A 27,125-nucleotide genomic window follows, 5' to 3' on the forward strand; every position below is an offset into this window, starting at 1 on the left:
GGGAGAGCGTGATCATCTTCTGCCACCTTGCACCCAACTCCATCATGATGGATGCTGTTAATTCCTGCGGCTGACAACACCAGATGAGGTCCACTCCCTACAACAGGGACTAGAAGTGTTTGGACCTTTTCAGGAGGAAGGCGTACTCCTCGGCCATCCTTCAGTTTCAAATCGCCAACTACCAAGCCCTGATGACTAAATACGGCTACATAAACCATTAGAAACTGAGCAATTTTATTGAGAAGTCACCTGAATCACATTGCGACCAATTCAAGGCCATTGTTCAGGAGGGACTGTTAGTAGCAAAAGAACGCTACAGTCTGCCCTCGACACAGCAGCCAGGTCCATCTCCAGCAGTGGTGATGTGACATGAATCATGGTTCCATCTCTTGGGCTTCATGAAGGAGGTACAGTCAACCATCAAAGACATAACCTTTGAAAGCACTAATCTCTTTGTGGAAAAGACTGATGCCTCTCTTCACATGCTGAAAGATTCTCAAGCCACTCTCCATTCTCTTGGCATCTATATGCTGGGACAAAAGAGGAAGTTTAGTCCGCAGCCCCAGCACAAACCACGCACCTCCCATTATCTGGCTCAATGCTAATATGACCACAGGGGAAGAAGAATAAATTTTTGAGGCGTAAACAATCTGGCCTGCAACCTTCCTCATCCCAGCCATCCACGTCCAAGCACTAATTTTGATGTGTTGGTTGAGACATTGATAGACCACTCCCCCCCATTGCTACAACCGACCACTGCCATCCACCCATTTGGCCTCCATCCGGTAGAATTCTATGGCAGAATTCCACAGCACCTGGGAAAGCATAACGTTGGACCAATGGGTCCTAGCGATCATTCGCAATGGGTACTGTATCGATTTTGCCTCCCTGTCACTTGCATAACAGCCTTTCCCATCCTTCTTCAGGGACCCTTATCATAAAAGTTTACTATGGCAAGAGGTAGGTAGTCTCCTCCAGTTAAGGAGCTATAGAACTAGTACCTCAACATCTATAGTGCAAAGGGTTCTACTCGCTATTTCCTAATATCCAAGAGGAAGGGAGGTTGGAGACCCATACTAGACCTCAGAACTCTCAAGTTTGTCAAAGCTCAAAAATTCAAGATGGTCACTAGCAATGATCGTTCCAGCATTGGAATAGGGAGACTGGTTTTCAACCTTCAAGACACATGCTTTCATGTTTCAGTCCAACCAACTCTCAGACGATTTCTCAGATTCTCTCTGGGACAAGACAACTACCAGTACTCCCCTTGGGGCTGTCATTGGCCCCTAGAGTATTTTCAAGGTTCTTTCAGTAGTGGGGCCACACTTATGCTCCCAAGGGATCATGATTTACCCTTACCTGGATGATTACCTCCTTAGAGCCTGGTCTCTCCAGGAGACTCACCGAGTCATCAAAGCTGCAAGGTGCTTGTTTACAGACCTGGACTTACAGATCAATGACCAAAAATGAACCCTCATTCCAGTGCAACACTTGGAATTCATAGGGGCCGACCTCGAGTCGTTAGAGGCCAGAGCTCTCCTACCTCATCACAGATTTCTCTCCAGGGCCACACTTGGAGACCATTCGAAGTAGCCTGCAAATATCAACGAGACAGTGCCTCCAACTCTTGGGGCATATGGCAGCAACCACAACAATAATACCACATGCCAGGCTTCACATTTGATGCCTCCAGATGTGGTTCAGCTCAGTTTGCAGACTACAGAGGGACAGACTAGACAAACCCCTGTTACAACCCACCGGAATCAAGAACTCCTTAGACTGGTGGAAAGACCCAGCCACCATTTGCAAGGGGATTCCCTTCTCCCAAACCCCCCTGTCGTTGTTTCTCTGGTAGGGTGGAGTGCACATCTAAACAACCTCAAGACACAAGACAAGTGGTCACCCACAGGCATCTCTTCACACCAATCTCCTCAAACTAAGGGCATCAGGAATGCCTCGCCCACTTCCTCACACTGACCAAAGGATCGCACACAAAAGTCCTAACAGACGACGTAGCCTGTATGTACTGCATAAATCAACAAGGGGGAGTCAGGTCGCCCCTCCCTCGGTGAGGAGGTGATGAGACTATGGAACTGGTGTATCTCCCGTGACATTACACTGTCAGCAGCCTAGCCCCTGAGCACACAAAATTCAATAGCAGATAGTCTCAGTTGCAAATTCCCACACGACCACGAGTGGGAGCTAGAACCAAAAATACTACACTATCTATTCAGTTGATAGGGGATGCTGAACACAGACCTGTTTATCACTTACCTGAACAAGAAATGTCCACACTACTGTTCCAGAGCAGAGATAGGACAACACTGCCTGGGCGATGCTCTCATCTCCACTGGGACAGAAACATTCTCTATGCCTTTCCTCCATTTCCCCTACTGTTGAAGTCCTGCTGAAAATAAAGAGATGGAGCATGTCATGTACCCTTACCTGTCACAGCTCGCGATATGCCTGCCAATCTTTCCCAGCCACTCCGTACCTCTTCTTGCAGAACCAATGACATTCTCTTCATCCCAACCTGAGGATTCTCTGTCTCAAAGCATTGCTTCTTCTTAATTTCCAACATCTAGAAAGCTCCTGTTTTGAAGGAGGCACAAGAGGGGTTACTACACAGTAGAAAGTCCTCAACACGACACTTATCTGCAGAAATGGTCCAGGCTTTTGGATTTGGTGTACTTCCCAACAAATCTCCCCGACCTCTGCAACTCTTCCACATATCTTAAACTATGCAGTGACCCTAAAAAGACTGGGACTCTCTCTGAGTCCACCTAGCAGCTATAGCAGCCTTCCACCAACCAGTAGAGGGATACTCAGTGCTGTCACACCCAACCTCTAAAAGGTTCCTCGAGAATATAGTAAACCTTTTCCCACAACCTCGAGTGCCTTCTCCCACTTGGGACCTAAACCTGGTACAGTAACTCCTCACTTAAAGTCGTCCCGGTTAATGTTGTTACGTTGCTGACCTGTTAACGAACACGCTCATTTAAAGTTGCACAATGCTCCCTTATAACGTTGTTTGGCAGCCGCCTGCTTTGTCCACTGCTTGCAGGAAGAGCAGCCCATTGGAGCTAGCTGGTGGGGGCTTGCAATCAGGGTGGACCGGCAGCCCGGCTTATCAGCTTCCTGCTCCCCTAAGTTCTGTGTGCAGCAGCCACCCAGAAGGCTATTAACTGTTGGCAGTTCAGCTGTCCCTCCCCTCACTGCCATGTGCTGCTCCTGCCCTCTGCCTTGGAGCTTCTCCCAGGAGCATTCTGCTTGCTGTGCATGGGGGGGAAGAGAGGGGCAGGAGGACACCCTGACATTAGCCTTCCACTTATCCCATTTCTGTATAGCAGGGGGGACATGACAGGGCTCAGGACGGAGAGAGCGTGCTGGCAGCAGGGGCTGTCTCAACTGGCTGATCTACTTAAAAAGGCACTGCACTTAGAGTGGAGTCAGCGTATTTAAAGGGGTAATGCATGTCTCTCTTTCTCACACACACAGACACGGTGTGTGTCTCTGTCTGCCATGCTGTCTCCCCTCCCTCCATTTGTGCTGCCTCGTAGAGTGTGAGGCTACATTAACAATGTGTTAACCCTTGAGGGCTCAGCTGTTCTAGTTCATCATTTAACAGTAAGGAATTCCCTGGGAAATATTCCACCCTCTGACTTCACCACCTCAACCAAGCTTCACAACCATCTTTGCTGTGTACAGTATTAAATAAATATATAATATATTTAATTTAATATATAAATATATATAATATATATAAAAAAAAACCTTGTCCCAAAATATAATTCTTTTGTCTGGTGAGAAAAATTTCCCGGGAACCTAAACCCCACTGTTTACATTAATTCTTAGTCACATTTTTCAGGAACATAACTACAACATTAAGCAAGGAGTTACTGTATTGAAAAGACTGATTTGGCCTCCCTTCAAACCAATAGCCACATGTTTATTTAAATACATCTCAGTGAAAATGGCCTTCCTGATAGCAATCACCTTGGCAAGGAGAATAGGAGAAATACGGCTCCGATGGCACATTCCCTCCTACGCCCCACTATTCTTTTGGGACAAGGTTACACTCAGGCCACATCCAAAATTCATCCCTAAGGTAACCTCCCCATTCCACGTGAACCCATTGATCACCTTCCAATCTTCTACCCAAAGCCGTACTGTGACAACAGGGAGGCTATATTACACACACTAGATGTCAGGAGAGCCCTAGCCTTTTACCTGGATAGAAGAAGGCTTTCCTGAAGTCGCGTAAGCTTTTCGTTTTTGTTGTAGCAAGATCTAAGGGCTCAGCAACATCACCCCAGAGGCTCTCCAAATGGGTCTCAAACTGCATTAGACAATGTTATCAGGTTCACAACATGACCCCTCCAGGTAGTATTCGCACGTACTCCACAAGGTCTATCTCCTGATATGTCGCCGCCTTAGAAATCTGTAGAGCAGTGACATGGGCATCAGTCCACACCTTTGCAGAACAGTGTGCAATCATCCAGGACTCTGCCTCCAATACCATCTTTGGCTCCACAGTACTGTCATCTGTAACTGACCTAACTCCCAAGTCCCAGCCCTCCAGTGAGCATACTGTTCAGGAGTCGCCTACTGTGGAGAGCCCATAGGGATACTACTCGAAGGAATTACTCACCTTGCGCAATAGCCATGGTTCTTCGAGATGTGTCCTCCTATGGGTGCTCCACAACCCACATTCCTCCCCTCTACTTCAGAGTTCTTGTCAACGACTCTGAGATAGAGAAGGAATTGAGGGGGGTTAGCCTGCATGCGCTGACTAGCCTTGTGGCAGGGCAGAAGGAGAGGCAGCACATGTGTGGGCCTAGCAGACACTGCTACAGAAGTTCTTCAATCAGCAGCGCAGGGACGCAAGCTCTCCTACAGTGGCGCAACCACAGGGGACACCTCTCTAAGAACCATTGTTACTGCATAAGGTGAATAACTTCTTCATCTTAGAGAGAGATTAAAAGATACAGATAGTAGAAAATAATATACTGATGTTAGTGGGAGGCAACCAGAGGGTAGACAGTGTGTACATGGAAGAAATTAGGGAAAAGATGAATTTGGGACTTTCAGCAATAGGCTGGAGAGGAGGGTGTGTTTGAGGTGGGCTTGATGTGACAAGAATGGGAAAAGAATCGCCAGCACCAAAAGCATGGGAGGAAGAGGACAGCAAGGAAGGATGTGGAAGACTGAGGATATGATGGAAAGACTCTGTCAAGACAAGTTTGAAAAGAAAAGGACTGGAACCCATGCCATCAACTGGGAGTGACAAAGATTCACGGGCACCTTCAACTTCCTGTAAACAAGGTGAAGTACCTTTGAATTGAAGTTTCTCACATTAAAAGATCAAATTGTGGCAGACTTTAGTTTTAACTTTCAGACTCACATGACTGATTTGTTTCTATATTAAATTCTTCAAACACTGCTAGAGACGCATCCCAAATTAATTTCTGTGGGTTGGGTTTGGGGTTGTCCCAAAATGAACCATTCTGCCAATTTTTTTCTTAGTTCCATTTTTATCCCAACAGAGGTTTGCTCTACAAACTAGATGTCAAAGATCATAGACCCAACCTGGTTAGACTTTAGACTGTCCACTCAGCTATTAGCTTAATACCAACAAAATCCGTCTTCAAGACAGATTGTACTTCTCTTTGTTTGTTTGTATTCTGGCAGGGAAGTAGCTCAAGGTCATACATCTCATGCAGGATATTTGTAAAACAGCCACAAGTAATTCTCCACGTTCATTAATCTAGCATTTTGCATTTGCCTTGGGTCTTGTGTTCTGGTGTGTGAGATATTTCTGTATTACAAAATGTGATCAATTTCTTCAGCATCTAGGGAGGAAGGAAGACCAGCCACTCAGGCTCATCCATTTAATTCTGTTCTGCTGCATTGACATGGCTTGAAATTGTCTGCTGTTTCATTCTCCTGGGAGTCAGCCACCAAATGCAGGGCGGTGCCTACCTATAAATGTCTCCTGAACACTTAAGATATGTGAGACTGCCTCCAAAGTCCTCCTTGAGACACTCTAGAAAGATTTCCATAAGTCCAAATCAAGACCAGCCTGGAGTGCTTCAAAGGGTAAACTCTAAAAGTAATGGCCTGATTTCACCGTGGCTACTGAGTCCCAAGACACTGTCAGCACTGCAAGCATTCGAGCAAATCCAGAATTCCCTGTGTAATTTCATCTCCAAAATGCCTGATACACTCATGCTCAAAGTAGAAAGGTTCCTCAGATTTCAGATGCACTTGAAGCCTCAGCACTTTGTCAGTAGTACAGAGTTCTGGAGCATCTGATGAGGTGGAGTCTTCCAAAGAAGAGGTCAAGACTCAAAAGAATTGAAAAAGCGAGCACTTCTGACATATCGGTGCTCCTAACTTACTGCAGCTTTGTAACAAGATCTTTTTAATTCCAGCGTACTCCCTTTGTACCCTCTCTATGCATGTTCATAGTATAGAAAGCTAAATCGGAGTATCTGTGTGCTCTCTGATTTAGCCAAACTTTGTGTTGTTCTGAGGCCATGAAGTCCGCAATAGACTTCAAGGTATCTGCCCCTGCATTAGGATTGGTGGGAACCTTCAGTGCAATTGGAATGCTTTTATTTTCACCATAATCAGTGGCAACTGCAAGGAAAAGAAGAGGAAAGCTGGCTTTTATGTTGACTGGTTTAAAGGGTGTCTTAAATATTCCTTACCCAGGTCACTTTGCCCCAACAGTACAAACTAGAGCCCACAAGTCCTTAAGTCCTATTTTCAAGGAGTATGACAAAACTATCTTTTCTAGGGATTCTGGAACATATAGCCAGCTTCCTACTTTCTCCAAAGCAGACAGTGACAACTTTTACAACCATTGGCACTTACATTTAAGTGGAGTGTACATATATGCAGTTATCAAGGTTTTGAAACATACAGAGACCATAAATTGCAGTAATACATAGGATATAAATTTAGTACTAGGAATTATGTTTACCCACTGCATTAAGATCTAGAACTTTAAAGTCCTATATTTAACGTTCGCTCTTACTTAGATAGCGTTCAATGATTTTTATATGTCATGAGTTATGATGTGCAAAGAGAATTAACGGTATAGATTTTCAGTTTTGTATGTAGATATTATAGTTTTTACTGGCTTTTTTATCCTTTGTTTAGGACCAGTATCTTAATTCTTGTGAGTCCTAATCCATCACTTGCCACAAAGCCTTCAGTATTTCCTTGGAGTGGTCTAATTTATATACATTGTGACAATGGACAAAAGGTAAAAGTGGTTTTCTTAAAGATTCCATGAAGTCTTAATATAATTGTTGGTTACCATATTGCTAAAAGTCAGTTTAATTTTGGGACACTAATTCATTACTTTATCATTCCACTAAACTTACTTTTCCCATGAAAGTCTGTTCTATAAGCCTGTAAAGATAATTTTAAAACCCTTTGGGGATAAAACTATTCAAGTAGGAGTTTATTTAAATGTAAAAATAGGTTACTGATACTTAATGGGGAATATTTCATTTCATTGAATAGGTTAAAGCTATTGTTTTGGGATCCAAAGGTTCTTGGTTTGATAGGGGTTGTCAGTCTTTGAAGAAGAATGGTGGGCTCCTAAAATGGACTGAGTTATATCTAAAATTGCCACACACCTGTTAAGCACTTACACTTTTCTGTACTTTAATTTAGTATCTCAGCAAGTAGGAGATCTATAGTAGTTTGTTGCTAGACAAAGGTGGTGAGCACTTGCTTGTTTGGGGCCTGATTCAGCAAAACGTATCTAGCTTTCTGAAGCCTGCAGAACTGTAAAAAGCAATAGACTAGGTCTGTGGCAAGGAATATACAAACACCAGTCTTTTCTCGTCTACCTGCTTCTGTCCAAATACGTTTATTTCTGGCAATATCTGTTTTGAATTAAGGCATTTAAATGCAGAAATATTACTAAGGGAATAAAGTTTGCCACTGATTCCACTGATTTGTTAGTCTCTAAGGTGCCACAAGTACTCCTTTTCTTTTTGCGGATACAGACTAACACGGCTGCTACTCTGAAACCTACCACTGATTTAGTGTATTTAAAAGGTACAAGGTCTCTTGTGAATCTCAGTCAAAGATATTGACATCAGTCAGTACTACACCATTGAATTGGCTTGAGAGATTCCTGGAATATTTTATATAAATATGAAACAACACAAGAAAACTTCATGCGCTAATATTAATTAGGGAAGGCAAAAGTCCCCTTGCATTATCCAGTTCATCCTCCTGCCAAATATAGGATGGTTCCCTGTGCGGTGGTCTTTCTAGTGTTTTCCCAACTTGTTTAACATTACCAAGTGATGGGGGTTATGCTTCCTGTGGGAAAGTATTCCGCAATAGGAGTTCACTGTTTAGTGTTTACAATGCAGAGTTTGGTGTACAACAGATATGAACTCAAACCATTTAAAATTCTGATTGTAACGTTACAATTTAATAAATCTGATCAATGACAATATTTCCGTAGAAATATCTTGTATATGCTAATTAAAACTCTATCACTCATAAAATGAACCAGTCTCTTTAGGTATTACCACCTTTAGCTAACAAAAGTAATCAGATTTTGGATGTTTCTAAAAGCTTTGTCATGAGGTAGGGCCAGCTGATCACTAATGCCAAAACAATTTTTTTTATGTACTTCCAAAAAAAATTCATGGGTGCCCATCAAGTGCTTTGGATGCCATTTGGCACTAAACTAAAATACACAACAGAAAGAGTTAAAGTACTTCCTCGGGAAGTCACTTCTCTAAGAAATCATATACTAATTGAATTGAATTGACAACCTGTACCTCAGATTCTGAATAAAAGTTTGTGAAATAAAGATTTGACTACATTCTCACTGCCCGATATAATGTAGGGCCTTTTATAATGTATTTGTCCAAAGAGGCAAGGTAAAGTTACTAAGATTAAACTAGTGCAGTGCTGTCTCCTTAAAATCTGCAGACACACCGCTGACTGTAGCGTTTCTACAAGCTTCAAGAGAGCTTTATCAGATTTCACTGCTGTCTTTCAAATCCCTGTGGTCAGCAGTAAAACTTGAAAGAATCAGTTAAATTTCATCATGCTACATCATGGGAAAGCTAGAAGGAACAGCAGAGACAGCTACTGGAACTGTTTGTTGCAGAAGGAGACTCAAAAATGAAGGCTGTGGAAAGAGTAGTAGCAGAAACTTCACCTTGCAGCAGCCAGTGGGCTCTGCGAAGGAAAACAGAATAATGTTCTCCCTTCCAGCTGCCAGAGATGGCTAGATAGGCAGAGCTTCAGATTCTTCCCCTACTAGCTGGAAGCTGCTAGGAATTGTAGCAGCTGAAGGTGGGTTGGGTGTTGGCTTCTTGCTTTGGGCACTGCCTCTCAATGGCGGGGTACCCCATCTTTCATAGCTCTCTGTAGAGCTATGTCCTCCAGCTATTCGGTGTCTAGTAAAATTTCCAAATCAGTATTTTGGGTGCCTGGCTGAGGATGGGCAAGAGAAAAGTACAATTTAGAGACATTTTGGGAGAAGAAAGGTCGAGAATGGGGTAAGATGAGGAAGTGAGGAAATGGGTACCACAGAAATCAGCTCAAGATCTGCTATACTCTACTGCAGAAAAAACTGGGGTGAAGACAGGAAAGTTATAACAGAAACAATGGATGTAGCAAATAGGGTTTGCCCATTCAACTAACTTTAACTATATGGAAATTTGTTAATTTGCTTAAACACTATTTTGTGGCGTTTGACCTGCCAAACATGATTAAGCAAATAAATAATAGATTAATACTTGCGGAATTCAAATATAGTTTATGAATACTTTTTGTTATTTGACCAGCACTTACTACTATAGTGGGCCCATTTGAAGTTCATTCCAATTTTAGAGGTATTACCATTTCCAGCTACATTCCCCATTTTAAGTGTAGAGAATATCACTATAATCAGTAGAACCTCTAACCAGACTATACTTAAAGAATATTCAGAAGGCTGCATCGTTTGTTTTTTTAAAAAAACTACTATTGGTTAGAGGAAGGGGCACAGCCTCTTTGAAGTGGCATCACGTCACCAGTATTTTTCATCTTGCCTGCTAAGCTTAGTTCTCAGGCTAGTAGCTTTGGGGTAAATGCTTCCATCCTTGTTTGCGAAACATTCAGTTTACAATGCATACACCATTTTAAACTTTAAAAATGAGACCACATATCTTCAGAATTGTTTCTGGGCATCTGAAAGTGTTTCTGTCTCAAGTAAAAGGGTCCTTGTTTCTTTTAGGGGAGGAAGAATATAATCTGGTAAACTACGTAGGGAGCCACCTAATTGAAAATACTAGTATTTTGACACTGTAGTGGAATCATTTGTTTTCTAATATAAACCTTTCTACAGTCAAAAAACAAATACACATTAGAATTATCTTTCCTTCAAACTATTTTTCTTTAATGATTTACTTAGAGAAGATTTTTGAAACCAAGGATAAAGGATAGGATGGCGTATTCACTGACATGGGAAATATAAAATCAAATTAACCAGATTAAAAAAAGTATAGCACTGTCATCTCTAGAGAGAGAGAGAGAGAGGAAGAATAATGTGACTAAAAAGCTTTCCAAATTTATATTATTCAGCTCTTGTGACCGTGCTCACTCAAGAGTTTTCAGTTAAGAGTTTCATACTGGGACAATTTTAGTCCCTACATTAGTAGAAGAAACGTAATGATTCTGTGAGTGCTTGCATATGTCCATTACACAGTAGGTGTAGGTGTGTGTGTCTCATACATCAGCGTAGGAGAGTTTTCCCTAATGATACCCATAGACTCTTGTCATAAATATAAAGGGAAGGGTAAGCCCCTTTAAAATCCCTCCTGGCCAGAGCAAAAATCCTCTCACCTGTAAAGGGTTAAGAAGCTAAAGGTAACCTCGCGGGCACCTGACCAAAATGACCAATGAGGAGACAAGATACTTTCAAAAGCTGGGAGGAGGGAGAGAAACAAAGGATCTGTGTCTGTCGGTATGCTGCTTTTGCCGGGGATAGACCAGGAATGGAGCCTTAGAACTTTAGTAAGTAATCTAGCTAGGTATGTGTTAGATTATGATTTCTTTAAATGGCTGAGAAAAGAATTGTGCTGAATAGAATGACTGTTTCTGTCTGTGTGTCTTTTTTGTAACTTAAGGTTTTGCCTAGAGGAATTCTCTATGTTTCGAATCTAATTACCCTGTAAGGTATCTACCATCCTGATTTTACAGAGGTGATTCCTTTACTCCTATTTACTTCTATTTCTATTAAAAGTCTTCTTGTAAGAAAACCGAATGCTTTTTCATTGTTCTCAGATCCCAGGGTTTGGGTCTGAGGTCACCTATGCAAATTGGTGAGGATTTTTACCAAACTTTTCCCAGGAAGTGGGGTGCAAGGGTTGGGAGGATTTGGGGGGGAAAGACGTGTCCAAACTACGTTTCCCAGTAAACCCAGTTAGAGTATGGTGGTGGCAGTGGATATTCCAAGGACAAAGGGTAAAATTAATTTGTACCTTGGGGAAGTTTTAACCTAAGCTGGTAAAAGTAAGCTTAGGAGGTTTTCATGCAGGTCCCCACATCTGTATCCTAGAGTTCAGAGTGGGGGAGGAACCTTGGCACTATTTGTCTCCTCTTGCTCTGTATCAAGTGTATAAAGGGTGGAGTCATTGTGCCCCGACTTCAGTTCCTTCTTACTTGGTCTGTAGTCAGGGTTCTGGGCTTACAAGTTGTTTAAGAGCTAAGTATCTTTCCTAATGGTTTTCTGGTCCTTCGGACATATATTTTTATTTTATTTCTTAGAAATCTCATTTTTGTTTTGCTTAGTTTAGGCTCAGTTGGGCCTCTGGGCCTTGCTGAGTACCAGCTGACTTAGTCATAGTCCTTCAGCTTTAAACCTCATTCTGTTGCTGGAAACCCACCCCATCAGTAACATTCATTCATGCTTTGTAAAATATTGGTGAGGGACGCATTTGAGACAGGTGTTCCATCTGCAGGGGCATTAAAACCAGAAGAAAAAAACAGACAGAAATTACTCCAGTGTCTCTCATGGGGGCTGCCTTAAGACTGGTGTCTGAGCCCCCTCGTTGTTTAGAAGGGGCTTTGAAGACTTTTTCCAAAGCACTCCCCCTACTTTGTCTACCACAAGAGGTAGAAGCTCACCATTGCTGGGTCTTTCTGAGAGACCCAGGGCTTCAGAGCAGTCTCACTCTGAAGAGGAAGTCAGAATCAGGTTAGTCAATGTCTCGAAGAATGCAATCCTCTGAAAGCCACTCCAGTATCTATGCTAAAGTGCATCCTTCCGGCTGCTCCCAGTGCGGGCTTATATGGTCTCTCCTGACCCTGAACCATTAACTCCAGTGCCCTCTCAAGGGGCCATCAAGTCTGGCTCTTGCTGCAGCTGAGGCACTGGATTGTTCTTTACTGATCTTAGCAGAACCACTACAGTTCTCAATACTGTGGTTAGAACCAATGCTGTGGTTAGAAATCTGTATCTCTCAGTGCTCAGTGGCAGTCCAGGATGTCCTACTTAATAGCAGGAAGCCCTTTACAAAGGCTGCTTGCATGAGTAAGTGGAAACAGTTCTCTTTCTAGGCAGCTTCCTGGAATCTGTCATCTTCCCTACATTGATTTAAGACATTTTAGTCTCTCTCTCTCTCTCTCACATCAATCAATTTATTTTATCCTTCAGCTCTCTTAAAGTTCCTTTGGCCACAATTTCAGCATTGCATCCTAAAATCAGTGGTAAAACTGAGTTCACCAATCCTGTCATGGCCAGATGACTTAACAGTCTAGAAAGATCAGAGGTGGGCAAACTACTGTCCGGCTGGCCCCGGCCCCTCCCCTGCTGTTCCCCCTCCCCCTGCAGCCTCAGCTGACTGTGCCGCCAGCGCAATGCTCCAGGCAGCGGGGCTGCGAGCTCCTGGGGTTGCACAGCTGCAGAGCCTGGCCTGACCCGGTGCTCTGTGCTGCGCAGTGGCATGGTTGGTTCCAGCCGGGCGGCGTGGCTGTAGCGCCACCAGCCACCGGTGCTCCAGGCAGCGTGGTAAGGGGGCAGGGAGCAGGGGGGGTTGGATAGAGGGCAGGGGAGTTCGGGGGGAGTGGTCAGGGGTCAGGGCGGTCAGAGGGTGGGGAACAGGGGTGTTGAATGGGGGCAGAGGTCCTAGGGGGGCAGTCAGGAAGGAGGGGGGGTTGGATGGGGTAGCCGGGGGGCAGCCAGGGGCAGGGGTTCCGGGGCCTGTCAGGGGACAGGGAGAAGGGGCGGTTGGATGGGGCAGGAGTCTTGGGGGGGCAGTCAGGAATGAGAGGAGGGGTTGGATGGGGCAGCGGGGGGTAGTCAGGGTACAGGGAGTGGGGGGGGTGGATGGGGAAGGGGTCCCAGGGGGCCGTCAGGGAAAGGGGGGGTTGGATGGGGCAGGAGTCCTGGGGGGTGGGTATCGGGGCGAGAAGCAGGGGCTGGGCCACAGCTGGTGAGGCACAGCCTCCCCTAACCGGCCCTCCATACAATTTCCAAAACCTGATGCGGCCCTCAGGCCAAAAAGTTTGCCCGCCCCTGAGATAGATTATACCCTCCTGTTTGTGGCCCAGTGCCCATTTGGGACTTCACATTTAGTGTTGTCTGTTCTTATGAGTTCCCCATTTCAAACCCTTAGCATCTCTTTTTGTTTCTGCATCTTTCACTGAAGTAGGCTTTCTGATGGTCATCGCTTCAGCCAGGAGAGAGAGGGAATTGCAGGCACTTGTCACGGATCCCCAGTACTGTTTTTTATATGGACAAAGTTCAGCTCAGACCTCATCCAAAATTTCTGTCAAAGGTGGTTTCAGATTTCCACCTTAATCTCTATACTTACCTGTTTTTTTTTCCTCTCAAAGCCACATCTTCACAAGGAGGAAGAAAAGCTGCACACCCTAAATGTGCATTGAGCTTTTGTCATTTTACCTCGACAGAACAAACCTTTCAGGGTCTACACCTAGTTGTTTGTTTCCTATGCAGAACACATGAAGGGACATCCAATTACGATTCAGACTCTCAAAATGGATTACCAGTTGCATCTTTTTTACATTGCAATGGGCAGGATGCTACCTGAAAAGTTGATGGCACGCACTACCAGGACATATGCAGCCTTGGCAGCATTAGTGGTACATGTCCCTATTATGGATATTTGGAGACTAGTGATGTCGTCTTCTGTCCAAACATTTATTGGTCACTGTGGTCTTAGGACTGCATCAGGAGGTGACACAAAGGTGGGAAAAGCAGTCTTGAAGTCCTTCCAATGAGCTTCTGAGACCCAACACGTTTGATAAGAGCTTCATAATCACCTACAATGTAATGGATATAACCAACCACTCGAAGAAAAGTTTACTCACCTTCTCATAACTTTTTCAAAATGTGTTGCATATGTCCATTACATGACCCACTCTCCTTCCCCAACACACTGGAGTCTACCTTCGGTTTTCGGTGCTAAGAAACTGAAGGGAGGGGTATGATAACATCACCCTTTATAACCTGGACATGGAGCACAAGGAGACAAGATAGGACAAAGCCACCCTGACAGTGTGAGGGAATATTCGCTGTTGATGTATGAGACGCACACACAACTGCAGAGTAATGGACATGTGCAATATATATCTCTAAAAACAACAGTTCTGAGAAGGTGAGTAACCATTTTTTCTATTTGTTAAAGTCATTGATACGTGGTTACTGCTTTTGTACCATTGAGACATGGTTTTGAGACGAAGGGCATGAGCAGAGCCTGTTGTTGGGATGTGTGTGGCTCAAAGTAAATAAGAACTAGCCCTTTGGATTGACTTGTAATATAACATTGTTCTTTTTTTACCCCAAAATTGTGCAAAAGTTCATTAAAGTTCAGATTCGAGAAGACATTGCCCAGGATGTATCTTCAGCCGGCTCAATATCTAAAAAACTTGATGTCCTTACGCCAGCATCTGAGTCTGTCATTCATATGATAAAACCACTTCCAAAGCTACCTTCAACAAACATTGAAATAAAGAACAGAACTATTATTTTTCCTGAAACAGGATTTGGTGAAAGCTCAGGTAATATCAATTATTCATAAAATTACCACTTCCACTAGCGTCAAATATTCAGCCTTTAAGTTTGCTACGTTGCAAGAATGAAAATAACTTATTTATCATTTTTATTCCTTTAGTTACTAGTATGACTAGTCAAACCCATTCTTTTGATGTAATTTCATGTAATGACAGTTTTGTCTGCAGAGCTCTTTTTTTTTTTTTAACACAATATAGCCACATAAATTTCTGATAGATTGTGTACAAACACCCCAATGTTGAGAAGTTTTGTAGATAATGTTTCTCTAAGAGGGCATTTGTGATAAATGAAGGGATGGGAGGGGGGTAGCTCCCTTTTATGGACGCCCAGCCAGCCAATTAGCTATAAAATTCCTCTAAGTACCTGTTCTCTATTTGCTTTACCTGTAAAGGGTTAACAAGCCCACAGGTAAAAGGAAAGGAGTGGGCACCTGACCAAAAGAGCCAATGGGTTCCCTTTGTCTGTGTGTTGTGGCTCTCTGGGGAAGAGCGGAACAGGGCAGCAATTATGCTGTGAGAAGCTTTAAGCCAGGTATGAAAAACCATCAGATCATACCTAGAGGTTGCTTATCTGAAACCCCAGATAGGTAAGTAAATTAGGGAATGTCTAGGAAGATGCGATTAGGTTTATTTCTTATTGGCTTGTGCACTCCTCTATGCTAACCCCAAATGCTTTTTGTTTTGCTTGTAACCTTTGAGCTGGACCTCAAGAAGGTTATTCTTGATGTTTAATTTTTGTAAGTTTTTTAAATCTAGCAAAAGCCTAAATTCCAGATGTATTTTTTCTTTTTGTTTTTAATAAAATTTACTTTTTTTAAGAACAGGATTGGATTTTTGGTATTCTAAGAGGTTTGTGCATATGTTTAATTAGGTGATGGCAACAGCTGATTTCCTCTTTCTTTCTCAGCTCTTCCCTGGAGGGGGACGCGGGGGGTGAAAGGACTTGAGGGTACCCCACAGGGAGGAATTCCCAAGTGTGCCTTCCTGGGTCCCAGTGGTGTCTTTTGGGGTTTGTTGTTTTTTTGTTTTGTTTTTTTTTGTTCTGTTTTTTTTGCACTTGGGTGGTGGCAGCATCTACCCATCCAGGGTCAGAGAGAAACTGTGACCATGGGAGTTTAATATCAGCCTGGAGTGGCCAGTATTAATTTATAGAATTCTTGTGGGCCCCCACCTTCTGCACTTGAAGTGCCAGAGTGGGGAATCATCCTTGACAATATTGTTGGTAATAAAGTAGATCTGTGAACCCTCAGTCCATTTCTATAAGTCCAAGAATGCTCAAAACTACAGTATTAAATCGCCTCGCCATAGGTATCTACTGAATTTTCATCAGTATCAGCCATTTGTTACAGCTAATAGATCAGGAGTTACATAGTGATGCATTAGCTTTATAGTTTACTGAATCATCATATTCCAAGAATTTTTTAGGCTTATTTGATCAATTCATTTTTTCCTATTATATTATTTTGAGGGAAAGCTATGTTGTTTGTGAAACTGAGATGGATATTCTCTTCCCATTCCTCCCCCTGTAATGTCTGCCTAGTGTAATATAAGCAGTTTAACTCCTTAAAGTGCTACCTGACGCAGAAGTGATTTTGAAGGTATTGTTATGAGCAATAGGTTTATTTGCCTGGGAAAGGTTCATGATATTTCAAGGTATGAAATGTGTTCCAAGATGTAACTTTGACCCATCATCTCCTGAGAATACCATCAGGTGATTATTCTTGACCTACTTCAGGTCAAAGTTAATGTTATTGTTTAATGGTCCACATTGAGTTTTCACCATGTTTGGCATTAGGGCTGTGTTGGAGACTTGGATACAGGTTTAACTCAAATAGCCCCAAAGTGAAGCTTCAGCAGTCACTATGTGCAGTGAGCATCAAAGCTTCAGTAGTTAAAATGCCAGTGCTGGAAGTTTTGATTCTGTTTTTCCCATGGTCTGAACTTAATGGAAAAGGCATCAGATGTCCAGGAGAAAATGGTAGGGTCAGACCTGACAAAGATGTAGAGAATGAGTTTGTAGTATTTATCACCAACTATGGCGGTGTCGTACCTTGGACAGTCAAATGCCATTGTTTGGGAAGGGGTCAGAAGTGCTTCTCTACTTGTGGGTTTTTTGGATCAGCTTATCCAGTAATATGTGGAGACATCTGCCCAGGTCTCAGTGCACTGAGTTTGGATTGTCTACATCTTGGTGAGCTGGTAAACCTAGCTGCCATTCACCATGCTGAGTTCTGTTTATAGCTACAGGTTTTCTAGCACAAACTAGCCACTGTCTTACCTAGCATCAGCCAAGTCTTGCATCAGCCAAGGTGCAAAGTCTGTAGATGCCAGATCTTCTTCATCTGATGAGCTAGATGCTTGAGTTGTCCCTTGCCAGTGATTTATACTCTGAAGATGGAGTTCATTAATTTACCATGAGAGGGTAGCTTGTACCATTCAGATTCAGTTGAGAAACGCCAGGGATGTCAAGGACAACTTTAGTTTGAGGCTTTAGGTCTTGTAGATGTGTCCATATGATCCTTCATTAGATGATGAAGAATAATAGGCGTAAATCCACATTCCAGATTAAACACAGCAGGCTGTTCAACCCCCAAGAATTTTGTAATAGAGGTTGATAAAATGTACAAAGCAGAATCGAGCAAAGCACGTTATTTGGCACTGAGATGTGAAGATTGTTCATGAGTTGTTACTACTCTTGTCAACAACACAAATATTTACTCTTCATCACTCTTTAAATAAAGATATAAAGACTCAAAAAGAGTTATAAAACACATATACTGAATTTCTCACTTCATGTTTACTAATCTGAGGCTTTTTTTTTTTAGAAAACTACCTTGAGATTGAAAATCATGGGAATGAAGATGTGAAGTGGCACTTATCATCTTTTGCCCCACCATATGTCAAGGTGAGTTAACATTTGGAAATAGTGTGTGTGTGTGTGTGTGTGAGAGATTTTCAACAGGCATTTTTAAAGGAGATGATACCTGTTAACTTACTCTTCAGATAATATTTCTCCTACCTTAAAAAATCTCTGTTAGGAAATATTTGTACTTGGGTAGCTAGATGACTTATTCATTGCTGTTCTTCTCTAGTTCAGTGGTCCCCAAACTCTGTGTGTGGTTAGTGGACAAGAAGTTGTCCATGGGACGCTACTGGATTTGTAGAGAGCTGGATGGTCACATGATGTTGGCTCTCATCGTCTCCCGCAGCTAGATTGCATTAAGAAATCAAACATACGTCATTTTCCTAATATTTTCTATGGTCAGTTGCTGTGGATGTGAGGGATAACATTTGATTGCCAGTGCGTGGGGGCTAGGCCCATGCAAGCATGAACTGGAGAGAAGGTGGTCCATGAGGCAATCTTAGATGTGACCCACACTATGAAAATACTTGAGAAAAAGCTAATGTACCACTTTTTCTATTATAAGTCATTAGACCATGATAGTTTTGTAAATATTTATAGAATGTTCTTCATTTGCTTGGATGCTTCTAGAACACTTTTTATGAAGCAGATTATTATATTTGATTTATGAAAACTTAATTACCCATTTGTAGGGCGTAGATGAAAGTGGAGATGTTTACAGGGCTACCTACACAGCTTTCAGATGTTCCCGTGTTTCTGGTACACTTGGAGCTCACGGAAAAGAAAAAGTAAGCTTTTTTTAGTGTTATGATGAATTTAAGCAGATGAATGCTGTCTTAACTGTAATGTAACTACCTACATGAAGCATACGCACTCTATGAAATATGACTTCTTTTCAGCTGGACTTCTTCAAAGTTGGAAATAGTTTAAACTGATCTAAACATCTATTTAAATGGTAATCCGAAATAGGGCCAGATGTACTTCATTTTCAGATGTATGAGAAAGGTCATTAGCATCCACTCATCAATATGTCTCTTCATGTAAACTCAATTGACAATACTAGAAAAATCCCTACAATACATACACTATATTTTGCATCTATGAAGCTATTTTCTTAGGAGAGCGACTTTTTTTTAACACTTTTTGAAGATGAAACATGTATAAGGAATCACTGAATATTTGTAAATTTTCTTTTAGCTTTAGACCTACTCATCAGTTGTAGTTTGTGAAGCTTTTTGAATAACATATGTGCAGTGATGCAGTTTTATAAAGCCTATGCTAAAAAACATTTTGATCTTTAAGTGTTGCAGCTGTTAATATAATGGAATAGAGCAGTGGTTTTCAACCAGGGGTCCGGGACCCCCTCGGGGGGCCGTGAGCAGGTTGCAGGGGGTCTGCCGTGCATGATGCCCCGTTGCGCAGGACTACAACCCGGGGCCCCAAGCCACCACCCGGGGCTAAAGTCGAAGCCTGAGCAACTTAACTTCGCCCCAGTGTGGAATGGGGCACTGAGCAGTTGCCCTGCTTACTACCCCCTAACACCAATCCTAGCTTTGCTATGCAGAAAAACAGTTGTGGCACAGCTGGGCCATGGAGTTTTTATAGCATATTGTGGGGGCCTCAGAAAGAAAAAGGTTGAGAACCCTTCAAAGAAAGAATGCTTTCAGGCTTCCCGATGATAGAAGCTATTGCAAATGTATGTGGTGAACTTAAAAGAATATATGCTTTGTACTGCTGGAAAGCTTATTGCTAGTCTGCTAGCGCTGAAAGCTAACATTTCAGGGGAATACCATTCTAAATGCAGAAGTTTCACCAGTTCAGCCTGAGACTTCATTTTAAATAGACTTCACAAAACTCATGCAGAAGACTGTGTGGACGCTTGCTTCAGTTAAAACCAGACTTATTTTGGTTTTATTTAAGTTAAATTGACTTGTGCACCAGTTTAACAAATTTGCGTTAAAATGATTAAGTCAAACTAGTTCACTTTTGACCTTGTCTTCACACAAACTTCCACCGATTTAGTTAAACCAAAATGAGTGTCCACACAAGTGTTTACAGTTTAAATGTCTTATTTTGGTTCAGCTTTAACTTGTTTGACTTAAGCTAAACTAAAACAAGTTACGCTTACAGTGCACTAGGAACTTCTAGTTCTCAGTAGCCGAGTCTATGCAGTCCGTTAGTATGTGCAGGCTAGTGCATTTTACCTTCATACCCCAGTTTGCTGTGTACACGGGTCCTTAGACTATGAGTACTCATACAGGGGTTTGCACCAGGTTAACTAAGTCTGTTTTAAATTAATGCTTTAGTTAAACTGATGCATTCTTCCACAGAGACTAGCCCTTTCTCATGTAGACAAGGTCTAAGGCTGTTCAAATGAAGTTGACTCGTACCCAATTCATTGTAATGCAGATTTAAATCACCTCTAACAAGTGTAGCACATTCACTCACAAGCAAGTTTTGAACTTAGGGAAGCTGAGCCAGTGTAACTTGGTGTGACAGGGTCCCTGGGTGCAACCTGGACTGCTGAGCCCTCTGTCCCACCAACCTGGGGTATCCTTCTCACACTGTGATGCTGTGGCAAGCCGCAAATCTCTGATAGGTACTGCACTTACGCACAGACGTCCATGGGTAAGGACACACCCAACTGAGTTACATGAATGCTTTCCCAGCCTTACATGAACCATCAATAGCTCCAGCCAATTTTCTCTAGCTCCCCAGTACTGTACCATCTTGCACTGGTCAGAAGCCTAGCCAATTCAAATTCATTACCCACTCCACCCTTCCCTTGATGTGGTGAGGAAACACACTAGCCTTTGTAAACTGAGCTGAGATTTCCCAAGTACTTCAACCAAAACACACTGTTTTAGGTAAAATATAAAACAGATTATTAACTACAGAAAGCTAGATTTTAAGTGATTATAAGTAGCAGGCATAGAGATCGGAGTTTGTAACTTAAGGTACAAAAATAAATTCACAGTTTAAATTCTATAAACTAAACAGGATTTGAATCAAGAAATGTCTCACCTTGGCAGATGGTACAAACAGGTCACAGATCCTCAATACACAGGCTGCGATTCTCTCAGCCTGGGACCACCCTCCGTCAGTTTAGAGTCTTTGTCCTCCAGATGTGTTTCCAGGTTTTGAGTTGTGGCAGGGAGTGACTCTAAGTGATGATGTCACTTCCCCTCTTTTTATAGTTTCTTCCAGCTTGCTGGAAAGATCTTTCCTGTGAGGTGGGTAGTCTTCCCTCATTGGTCAAGCAGTCTCCATTGTCTGTGTTCTCTCTGAGATAGTGGATTCTTTCCTTGATGGGTGTTGATGAGCCATTAACTGCTGTCTGGCTACTCCATTGTTGTACCTGAAAGGCTAGTTGTGGGTGTTCCCAACCTCAAAACATATTTCAGTCACACACACATAGCAAGACTTCATAATTTCACATACAGTGATAGGACATACAATCCAACAGGATAATAATCTTCAACAGATCAAGACTTTTAAAATGATACAAGGCATACTTTGTTGGAAACATATCATTACATGACGATGGTAAGTATGGAGGTTCCAGGGTGCTGCTTTGAGGTACAGTGTGTCACACTTAGTTTGTGAATTTAAACTGATATAGTTAAACCAGTACAAAATACTGCAATTTTTTCATGTAGACAAGGTTGTAGTGGTATATAAAAATCTAAGTAAACTTTCACTAACACTTTACCCTACCCTGGTAGGTTGCTATCATCTTTTTACCTAGGGATAGAGGAGACTATGCTCAATTTTGGGACCTTGAGTGTCACCCACTTGCAGAACCTCACATGAAACATAAACTAAGATTTCAACTTTCTGGAGTGGTAAGTATCTGAACACCATAAGCTAATGTTCAGTATTTGTCCACATCACTTGGCTAAAGTGGGATAAAATATATACATATATATCACACTTCAAGACTGTGTGCTATTTGTCCAAAACATATTATTAAGCACATAATTAAATTTTAGAGTAAATCTTTAATTGCAGGTAGTCTCAATTCTATTTTTCATAATCATTATTTTAAAAAGATATTACACACTTCTTGAGCAACATAGCAATTTGAAGGTTTATATAACCAAAATGTTACCTTACCCTAACTCTAGCATCTTCTTTTGCATTTACTGTTTTGAAGGGAATTATGAAATACTTATCCCTTCTGGTAACTACCTGTTTAGTAACAGATTTACCTCTTTTGTGGGGCTTTAAATCCATGGACTTGTATTAAATCACTCATAACTCCTGCAAAATAAGATTGTCTTAAAAAAAAGTAATGATACGCGTAAAAAATTGCATTAATTCAATATTACGGTTAATATTTAAAGATTCTAAGATCAGGAAAACGTGCGGCAGGCTAGTGCGCTATACATTCACACCCCAGTTTGCGCCACCTTTTGTGCATGCATACTTTGTTGTCTGTGATAATCCCCATAACATTAGGCAAAATGACAACACAGATTCTTAACAAATTTTCCAACTACAGTATTATAGCTGTGGAAGAAAAGTAGGGGTATGTGCTAAATGCATCGCACGGTCAGATCATAAACATAATTTGATGTTTCATAATTTTCTGTTAATCCCACTCTAGGATTGGTGCTCTGTTCTTGTTTGCCTTGGAAACATAACAAAGCAGTAAAATATTTAGGGGCACTTGCCTGTTGACTCGTGGATCCTAATATTCTAACTCTGATTTACATAAAGGTCCAATCCTTCCATCAAATTTAAGTTCTTATCCACTTGCCCATGAAGTGAGTCATGGACTAGTTCATCTGTCAGCATTTTTTGACACATTTGGTTTACTTAATTTAACTGGGTGAAAAAAATGTATTTAAATTATTTAAATTTTAGACCTCTTTGGTCTGTTTCCAGTATGAATGGTATGGAGAGGGTCAGGATTTAAGAGATGTACAGTCTGTGACCATAAGCCTTAGATTTAACTGTTTGTATAGAGATTTAATCATTTCCCTGAACCACTAGCTTCTGGATCTGAGGGTCACCTATCCGACTCCAACTACAGGGCAAGCCTTTTATATTGGAGGCTGCTTTGTTCTTCTGTGAGAAAACGGAGAATCATCAGCTCAGTTTCTTTCTGGAACTGAATATTTCTCTGAGCAATAGACCCAATTCTCTGGTAGTGTAAGGTGTAAGTTAGAGCTATTGCTCAATTCGAACATGCCGGGATTCGGGCAGTGTGAGATCGGGAAGCTGCAACCAGCATTCTTATGGCCTGTCCATCCCCCAGTTTGAGCTCATTCTATTGCATCCAACTGGACTTTGGGTAGGGTGGAGGATCGTACCCTGTGGGTTCAGTTGCAAAGGAGAAGGGTGTAGCCAGAGAACAGCTTGATACTTTAAACATGCCATGTATATATATAAAAAAAAAATGTAGCATTGGCTGTTGTACTTAAAAGGTTCTATGCTTTGGACCTTTTCTAGGACATGTAAACAAAGTTTTGGGACCTTCCTTTTAAGGGACAGGACTGCTTCAGTGCTAAGATTCCTTTCCTAGAAAAAGTTACCGCAATGCAAACCAAGTCAGCAATCTGGATTTCTCCTAGTTTATGTTAAAAGGTGGACCTATTAATTCCAGAGAAATGCAGTTCAGCTTAATACTCCTTTGTGCTGAAAAGATACTCAGACTCAGTCACCATAAATAATTAAGTGCCGTAGACTTTGCCCTGAAGTACTCATGGACTGATTCAGAGCTCTCAACCTTCAAGATATCCTATATCCATATCTCCAAAAGGAAATCGTGTGAGTGTAGAAACAAGTTGGGCGCCTGTTATTGGCTATTATCAATGCAAGGACTTGATGCGTAATTTAACTGGATCTCATGGATTTTAACAACTGTGCAGCTACCACAGCCAGTGTTCATTGTCTAGGGCTAGTATCTGTATTTGGTACATTTGTTCATAAAGGCCCCTAATTTGTTCATTAGGATCTTTCATGTTTTCTATTTCCTTCTGAAATATCTGTGTCTCAAGTGGACAAGTTAAACTTCATTTTTCAGGCTACATGAGCTGACTTTAGTAGGGTGTAACTTTAGGCTCAAAGGGTAGTTCAGCTTTTCTTCAAGATAAATCTGCATTTACAAATTTATATCATGATTGTCATACATCACCAAGAAAATCCAGTTAAGAACTGTTTTAGAATACTGTGATGGTGTATATACGTACCACTGTTTCTTGTGCTAGGCATAAGACAAGCACAGTGTCACTGGTAAGCAGTTATTGTCCAGTTGTTCATTCTAAATATACTAGCTCTTCCCCAAGTAGTTTGGGAAACATTGATGCAATGGCTGATTCCATCCATCATTTGAGGAATTCCTTTCATAAGGTTCCCCTCCCCCCCAAACTTCTGTTTTATAAAGATGCCGTTACGGAAAAATAAACACGTCTAGTTCAAAGCTTGTAGAAATCAAGAAAAGCCAAATTCCATAAAAGTGATCTAGAGCCTTGAGCAATTCCTTCAACTTTCAGAACGTTATTAGTGGTCAATAAAGCTGTTAGCCTTTATGAGCAACATAGCAGCCATGTATTATTACTGGTTATAAAGCAGTAAGGTGGGGCTTGTTCCCCTCAGTTTTCAAAGCAATCTGCCTCTGGGAAATAGTGTGTTCACAACCAGATCTTTCCATTAACTCTCCACCTCGCTCGGAAAGAACGTTCTTAGCAGCAAACGTGAGGTGTGTCAAGACCGCTTTGAAAAGATCTATGAAAGAGCTTAAAGTAGAATGGCTGTTTAATCAAATAGGGTCATTAGCCATACATCTGTTTGCACCACGGTCAACACAATTTCTGCTTCAGCTATTGAAGATCTTCCTTTTCTAGCAGATGTCTTTTTAATTAGGAAGAGAAGGCAAATGCAAGGTCATATCTAAGAAAAAAGAACATAGGTCACTTTTAAGATGACTGTATCCTGAAATACAGGGACTCTGAAAAGGGCTTAGGGGCTATGGTAGATATACAGCTAAATGTGAGTTCACAGCACAGTACAATGACCAAGAGGGCTAAAGCGATCCTTGGATATATGAAGGGGGGAATAAAAGGTGGAAGTACAGAGTACATCTCTGCATAGGGCATTAGTGGGACCATTACGGAAATAGTGGTCAGTTCTGATATCAGCACTTCAAAAACGTTGAAAAAACATATATAAATGTAAACCAAATGTATACCCATTCTTGGACAACATCCCAATCAGAGCCAGCGCCGCTTCCAGCAGCTCCCATTGGCCTGGAGCAGCGAACCGTGGCCAGTGGGAGCCGCGATCGGCCGAACCTGCGGACGCGGCAGGTAAAGAAACCAGCCGGCCCGCCAGGGGCTTTCCCTGCACAAGTGGCGGAACAAGTTTGGGAACCACTGTTCTAGAACAAACATTGTATGTATACCTTTATTTAGATGCCAGGCCATAAATGTACATTATGGTTTTAGAAATACATTAAACAAGTTAAGACATGGTCCTTGCCCCAAACACCTTACAACTTAAACTGAGTAGGGAAACATACAGAAATCACAGGGGAGTGGAGAAAGGAGATGAGAATTTAGACATTAAACCTTCTCCCCTAACACAAAGAGAAAAGATGTACAGCCATTTAGATGCCTGCTGCCTACCTAGCATAAGTGCATTAAAAATATTTTTTTCTTTTTAGAATTGCCATGTGTTCGTGTAATTTCATTTTTCTTTTCTTTAGTAACTGTTCAGTCTTGAATAATATTCACAATTAAATGTTACCCTAAGATTGCTAAAAAAAGGTAATGTACTTTCCATTTTTTAAAACTACATTTCAATGTTTTGCATTTTTGAGATAAAATAACTCAGTTAAGTAATGTTTGTTTTGTAACTAGCCATAAGTATTTAAGGCTATTGGGGACTATAAAGTCTCATTTTATTACTACTCTTGTCCTAATAAATTAGTGCTTTAAAATATTTGACCAGTCAATTGACCAGTTACTTTTTAGACCCATCAGAGGTAAGCTCTGTGGGGCAGGGACAGTGCCTTGGTTCATTTGGTCAGGTTTTTTGGTTTTCATTTCTGATTGGACGGTAAATAAAAATCCCAAAGATTAGTGATTTCAGCTACACTAGAGTTTCTCTAGGATGGTTTGGAGGGACAGTCTTATTAAGTACCCCAAAAAAATAGTTACCTCTCTCTAGTGACACTTGTTATGCAGATACATCAGATTCCTTGCACTGACTATCCCCAAGATTTAGCAGAATGCCTGGATTAGACAAACCTGTGGTGAATCCTACCTCCTTGCAATGATATTTACCAGTGCCCTTGTGGCACATTTCAAAATGACTGCACATAATTCTTTTTTTGTCAGTCATGTCCTGCTTTTCTGATAATTACTTCTGAAAGACTGATGAGCAACTATATTAACAGAAGTCAGTTCTGCTTCTATAAGGACAATTTTGTCCTCGCATCTTGAGAAACACTTCTGCCAAAGGTGTATGCATCTTTTTAATCTTCCCAGGAGATGAATACGATCATTTTTTCTATCTTCAGTATCCTTAGAAAAATTGTCATAACAGGATGGTCGTAGAACTCTAGAAGATGTATTGATCATATGGAGTACATGCATCTATCGTATTACTCCTGGGGGAATTCTGCACCACTGCGGATGCACAGAAATTTGTCCCGCGCAGATTTCTTTGTTTCCCCGCAGAAAAATGACTTTCTGACAGGGAAGCAAAGGGAAGCCAAAAGAGGCGTCATGCGACCCTCCACAGCAGTATGTTTCGGGTGCCCAGGGCAGCTGGCAGAGGTAAATTACTGTGGGGCAGGGGGTGGGACTGGGGAAGACCCAACTGGTGGGTCCTACCCTGCGCCAGGCTCAGCTGCTAGTCTTGGGTGGGCTGGGGAGGACGGGACTTCCTCTTCCCCTGCACAACATCCGGGGTCAGACCCACTCCCAGATTTCTCCTCCAGCTTCAGGAAGCTCTGCAAACCTCCAGCCCATGCGCTTCCTGTACCCATCGCTCCTCAGCTGCAGGGGAAGGGATCCCTGTATAGGGAGCTGCTCTCACATCCATCCAGACCCTCTTGCCGAGCCACCCTTCTTCCCCCTGATAAACCCCCCCCTGCACCTGGACCACCCTGATGAGACACCTGCACTCAGATGCTCACCCCACCAAGCTCCAACTAACTGTATCTGGATCCCCAACCCACTGAGCA

At 42.1% G+C, this 27,125-nt stretch overlaps 1 protein-coding gene across 1 annotated transcript in view; it reads left to right on the forward strand.

Annotated features, from left to right (window-relative positions):
• Window positions 1-27,125, forward strand: part of LOC102929707 (centrosomal protein of 192 kDa) — a 207,766-nt gene that overhangs the window by 167,873 nt on the left and 12,768 nt on the right. Inside the window, exons 48-52 of the mRNA XM_043538822.1 lie at window positions 7,168-7,273; window positions 14,853-15,054; window positions 17,892-17,971; window positions 18,622-18,717; window positions 21,655-21,774. Of these exons, the coding sequence (XP_043394757.1) occupies window positions 7,168-7,273; window positions 14,853-15,054; window positions 17,892-17,971; window positions 18,622-18,717; window positions 21,655-21,774 (604 nt within the window). The remainder of the gene's footprint in view (window positions 1-7,167; window positions 7,274-14,852; window positions 15,055-17,891; window positions 17,972-18,621; window positions 18,718-21,654; window positions 21,775-27,125) is intronic.

Source organism: Chelonia mydas, chromosome 2 (genome assembly GCF_015237465.2).
Source record: "Chelonia mydas isolate rCheMyd1 chromosome 2, rCheMyd1.pri.v2, whole genome shotgun sequence".
In the NCBI taxonomy this organism is placed as follows: domain Eukaryota; kingdom Metazoa; phylum Chordata; order Testudines; family Cheloniidae; genus Chelonia; species Chelonia mydas.